Source organism: Perognathus longimembris, chromosome 8, assembly GCF_023159225.1.
Source record: "Perognathus longimembris pacificus isolate PPM17 chromosome 8, ASM2315922v1, whole genome shotgun sequence".
NCBI lineage: Eukaryota > Metazoa > Chordata > Mammalia > Rodentia > Heteromyidae > Perognathus > Perognathus longimembris.
In genome coordinates this window covers 73,838,036-73,843,366 of record NC_063168.1, presented here as the reverse complement: position 1 = coordinate 73,843,366, position 5,331 = coordinate 73,838,036, and the positions used below count along the sequence as shown (strand labels likewise).

At 62.7% G+C, this 5,331-nt stretch overlaps 1 protein-coding gene across 2 annotated transcripts; it reads left to right on the top strand.

Moving 5' to 3' along the window:
- Positions 1-1,123: 1,123 nt before the first annotated feature.
- Positions 1,124-3,159, top strand: Id2 (inhibitor of DNA binding 2). 2 transcript variants are annotated; one of them, XM_048353459.1, is made up of 3 exons: positions 1,124-1,594; positions 1,788-1,851; positions 2,471-3,159. In XM_048353459.1, the coding sequence occupies exons 1-2, from the start codon at positions 1,247-1,249 to the stop codon at positions 1,842-1,844; spliced, it is 405 nt and encodes a 134-aa protein (XP_048209416.1). In that variant the 5' UTR covers positions 1,124-1,246; the 3' UTR covers positions 1,845-1,851; positions 2,471-3,159. The 2 variants fall into 2 exon arrangements, with proteins under 2 accessions (XP_048209416.1, XP_048209415.1); XM_048353458.1 differs by having other exon boundaries at positions 1,126-1,594; positions 2,461-3,159.
- Positions 3,160-5,331: the final 2,172 nt, after the last annotated feature.

Sequence of the window (5,331 nt, the reverse complement as noted above, 5' to 3'; positions counted from 1 at the left end):
GTCAGTCAGGTATCACTGGAATCTTTTTTCTAGTGTGTTGCTTCCTGGATTACAAAAAAATATATAGCTTTTCTGATTACCCCCCCCCCCCCTCCCAGCACACAACCCCTAGCCGTCGGGTGTTCACCTAGAATCATTGCAAACGGGAGCCCGGGAGTCCGCGGTCGCCAGCTCGAAGGCGCTCGGGAGGCTCTGCAGCCAGGCCGCCCGCCCCTGAAGCTGCGTCGAGGTCCGGGGCTGAGATGTCAAACCTCCGACAGCATTGGCGGCCCCGGGAAGCCGGTCGGGGGCTCGGGGCACCTACGGACACCGAGCGGGCGCCGTCCCGGGGACGCCGGAATGTGACACCAGCAGTCACCACCTGCGCGCGCACAATCAATCGCCCGGACCCTGCAGCCCACACCGAAGGGCGCCTTCTTTCCCGGGCGGCGTATGTAAATGAGGCCCCGCTATGCAAATCCCCCTAATGATTTCCGATTATCGTCACAGTCCCGCCGGTCCTGGAAAAGGAACCCTGAAAGTTCGGTGCTCTCCTCTCCCCACTACCCCCCCCCCCCCCACCCCCGCCTCTCCTGCGGTCCTGGCGAGGCTGGGTAGTTTCCAGAAAGTTCTCATTTCATCGAGATTCCAACGAGCGCCTCCCGCGGAGCTCCAGGTGGCGAAGCCCCACACCCAGCCGGCCGGTCCGGGCACGCGAGCCCCGGCGTTTCACCGGGTCTTCCGACGCGGAGCTCACTCTCCAGACGCGCCTTCCCCGCGGCCCGCGAGGCTGCGGCGTCCCTGCGGAAGAGCGCGCAGCCCGCGTGCCCACGGCGCGCGCCGGGCCCCCCGGCCGGGCGGGCCCCCGGCTCCCCGGCTCCCCCGCGCCCGCGGGGTCCGGCACTCTGTTTACCGCTCCAGCTGGGCTCGCGCCCGCCCCGCCCCGCCCGCCGCGCGCGGATTGGCTGCGAACACGGAAGGACCGAGCGCTCGCCCCGCGCTCGCATCCTCCAATGAGCGCGCTCGCCTGGTTTGACGGACGTGGCGCGTTCCACCAATGGGGATGGAGGAAAGCCAAATCGTGAGGCCCGGGCGAATGAGGATAAAAGCTGCCCGGCCGGGCCCGCGCTTCATTCGGAGCCGAGCGGGGCCGGTGCGGAGCGCGGTTGCTCGGCGGCAGGCGGCGGCGGCGGCGGCGGCGGCCTGAGCTCCCTCCCGGGCAGCGCTCTCCCCCTCCCGGTCTCTTTTCCTTCCCACCGCGGCCAGCATGAAAGCCTTCAGCCCCGTGCGGTCCGTCCGGAAGAGCAGCTTCTCGGACCACAGCCTGGGCATCTCCCGGAGCAAGACCCCGGTGGACGACCCGCTGAGCCTGCTGTACAACATGAACGACTGCTACTCCAAGCTCAAGGAGCTGGTGCCCAGCATCCCGCAGAACAAGAAGGTGAGCAAGATGGAAATCCTGCAGCACGTCATCGACTACATCCTGGACCTGCAGATCGCCCTGGACTCGCACCCCGCCATCGTCAGCCTCCACCACCCGAGGCCCGGGCCGAACCCGGGCTCCCGGACGCCGCTGACCACGCTCAACACCGACATCAGCATCCTGTCCCTGCAGGTGAGGCGGCCGGGCGAGGCCGGGCGAGGCTCCGGGACGGGGGCCCGGCTTCCTGGGAGGCGGCGGCGGACGGAGCGGCGCGCGAGGTGGCCCTAAGTTCTGGGGCGCGCGCCGCGGGACGGGCTGGGCGTGGGGCCCCGGCCGGCCCGCCCTCCTCGGGCTCGCCTAACGCCCTTCTCTGCTTCCTCCCCAGGCCTCCGAATTCCCTTCCGAGTTGATGTCCAGCGACAGCAAGGCGCTCTGCGGCTGAGCCCACGGTGAGTGCGCGCGCGCCCCCTGCGTGGGCCGCGTCCGCCGGCCGCGCTTACCCACCCGGGACCGCGGGGCAGGGTCCCGGACCGGAGCCGAGCGGACTGCCAGGAACTCCCTGCGCTGGGAGGGGCGGGGTGCGGGGCCCGGCCCGCCGCTCCGGGGACGCCGGGGGGGCTCCGGGGCTGCGCGGTGCTAACGGCCGCCGCCGCCGCTCATCTCAGCGCCACGGACTCGGCGCGCACCGCAGCCCCGCCGGGCGGCCCGGCTCGCAGAGCCCCGCGCCGCCCCGGGACCGCAGCCCTCCGCGCTAGGCTCGATCCCATAGTTGCCCCGAGAAGCACGCTGGCGCCGGGGAGCCCCCCCCCACCCCACCCCCGCCCCAGCCTCGCTGCGGCCAGCTTTCCCCGGCGCGGAGGCCGAGCGCGCGTGCCGCCTCGGGACGCCGGGGTCCGCCCCGTCTCCCCGGGTCCCCGTCTCTCGGGGTCCGCCCCGTTTCCCGGGGTCCCCTAGCTCAAGCTGTGGCTTCCTCAGGCGCCCGTCTGCCCTCGGTAACAATCGCCTAAAGCTGCCTCTCTCTCTCCCCCCCTCTCTCTCTCTCCCTCCCTCCCTCCCAGTCTTTTACAGGTGGTTCAGGACTTTCTGCTTTTAATTTTCTTTTTGCACAACAACACGAAGTCCGCAGAGTCCCCTTCACGGCGCTGAACTTTACTTTTTCAACCATTTCGCCCGGAGAACACCCAGTTGAATGGACTTTTTTTTTTTTTAAGAAAAAGAAAGAAAAGCAAGTGAAAGGAAAACTAGGAGGGGGGGACCGTCTTGTCTTCCCAGGGGGCTCGCTCCTTCTCTGGCCTGGACTGTGATACTTGTTATTTATGAAAAAGACTCTTAAATGCCCTTTCTGCAGTTGGAAGGTTTTCTTTATATATACTATTCCCACCATGGGGAGTGAAAAAAAAAAAAAACGTTAAAAATCACAAGGAATTGCCCAATCTTAGCAGACTTTGCCTTTTCTCAAAGGTGGAGCGTGAATACCGGAAGGATTCAGTGTTCAGTTACTTAAATGAAGTCTTTTGGTCAAAATTTACTTTTTGACCCAAGCCTACTGAATGCTGTGTATATATTTATATATAAATATATATGTATATTGAGTGAGACCTTGTAAACTCTTTAATTAGAGTTTTCTTGTATAGTGGCAGAGATGTATATTTCTGCAGGAAAATGTAATGATGTACTTATTCGTGCTAAACTTTTTATAAAAGTTTAGTTGTAAACTTAACCCTTTTATACAAAATAAATCAAGTGTGTTTATTGAATGGTGATTGCTTGCTTTATTTCAGAGGACCAGTGCTTTCATTTTTTTATTATGCTATGTTATCACAGCCCAAACAAGTACAAGTTCAGATTTATGTAGACTGTATTGAGATGATAATAAAATGTGTCTGGAGTCAAAACCTGAATGGTTTGTAAGACGTCTTTTTGGTGCATTTCCTGTTCTGCAGTCTCCTTGCACACAGCCCCCTCGGAACCCCCGTGAAGTGGGGGGGCCCATCGGATGCGCCCTGTGCCCTCGGCTGCTGTGGTGGGCGGGAGCGCCCACGGGGCCTGGAAGCTTCTGTGAGTCCTGGGGGAAAGGCCTCCGTGGAGCGCAGAGCAGACACCTTGGCTGTGAATGAAACTGCTTGTTCCTCCGGAAGCCCCGGGCCTGACTGGAGATGGAGAACCAGGGCTGAGGCCCTGGATGGGGGGCGCCCCCTCTGCAGAGCTGGGCCCTGGGTAAGGGGTGGAGCGGGCGCACCCCACTCGCCAGCCAGGAGGGAACCCCGGCGCACGGCGCGGGCTCACGCACGGTCTCCTTCCCCTCGGGGAGAGCGGGGCCCCGGGGCCGCCCACAGCCGGGGAAGGGCGGGGTGGGGCCGCAGTCTGGGCCCGGCAGGTGTTTGGGTGGCGCTGGGGAGTCCGCGCCCCGCGGCTGCGGGTTCCCCCTCCGCGGACCCCATCCATCGTGAGCGGGGCGGGGGCCGGGCACCTGCCTGCGGGGGTGCGGGGCTTCGGACACCGGGACCAGCACCGGGGTGCGACCACTCACCGGGCGGAAGACCCGGCCGGTCCGCGTGGTCCCCGCACCGGCCCGCGGGGCACCCTGCGCACACGGGGCACCCCCAAGGGTGGGCGGACACCCCCATCTCCGGGCTTCCATGTCGGCGGCCTCTGCTCCGACGGCCGTGTGGGTCGGTGGGGACGGCAGGGCCCTCCGGAGCCCGCGCGGGCCCCCCGGTGGACGGCGGCCCCCGGAGGCGGCTCCCGGCCCGGGAGCGGATTTGCCCGGCGGAGCGCGCGCGTCGTGGAGGCGGGGCGCCACCTGCTGGCCGCCGCGGGAACCGCAGGTCGCCCCCGGCGCCCCGGGGCCCCGGGCTCTGGGGAACCGAACCCCAGGGTCAGGGGAAGCCTAATCAGCGCCTCGGAAACACGAGGCCTGGGTGGGAAAGCCCAGCTCAGAGGGTGCGCGCGCTCTCCACGAGCCTCGTCCTCACGGCTCGGGGGCCCCGACTGCGGCCTCCTGCAAACGAGCACCTGCCCCTCCTGGAGCCGCTGCCCCTCCTGGAGCCGCTGCCCCTCCCTGGAGCACCTGCCCCTCGCCCGGCTGTCTGGAGGTGTCAGACAGAGCCCCGGGTCTCAAAGCGTTCCGTGGAACTTCATTTTTCCCTTACTTGTTAATTTTTTTTTCTGAGTTGTTAATCATATTAACCAGACCCCGTTTTGCTATTCAAATGAGGGTGAAAGTGGACGCCCCCTCTACCCCATGCATTAATTAAACAGGCAGGTTTTGTTCTGTTCTGTAAGGTGTATCTCAAGGCCTTTCTGGTGATGTGTACTTTGCTGGTCCGCTTGCTTTGGTTGTTTTTATATTTGAGAATTTTACATAATAATTTGGGAGTGAATGTGGTAGCCCTGTCTCACTGCATCCTGGAGAGTTTTCTGGGATCGCATCTTTCTGTGCTTTCTGTGACGAGTTAGAACTTTTTGTGTCCGTGTGGATTCTGTTAGCCAATATTTTAGAAGTGAAAGTGAGCTGTGATTTGTTGTGCTATCTGGCTTTAAGATGAAGATCGCACTGACCTCAAGTGATAAGCATGTAGGTCAGTTTACGTTTCTTTTTGCCTCCAAAGCCAAGGATAAGTCCTTAGAGGCAACTGATGACTAGTTCCTCCATCCTACAGAACTCGGACTTGGATATGCTGAGAGGCCCCAGCGGACCCACGCAGCCAGGGACAAAGTCATTCCAGTGTGGAAGGTCCGGGGTGAAGTCAGTAGCGCTAGTGGAAGCTGATGTTGTTACGCATAGAGAGCGGGCGGCTTCACAGCGCTTTGGAACGTCAAGGACACCCATTTACAGGGTCTGGATAGGGCAGGCGCCCAGCCTTGGGTTTGCCACTGCACACACTCTGCCCAGCTTCCTTCCGGGCCCTCTGCTGGAGCTCTGAGTC

Bases quoted from the DNA above. Each gene is read 5' to 3' on its own strand.
- Id2 (XM_048353459.1), top strand. From the start codon at position 1,247: ATGAAAGCCTTCAGCCCCGTGCGGTCCGTCCGGAAGAGCAGCTTCTCG. The intron at 1,595-1,787 runs GTGAGGCGGCCG...CTTCCTCCCCAG, and splicing joins TCAGCATCCTGTCCCTGCAG to GCCTCCGAATTCCCTTCCGA.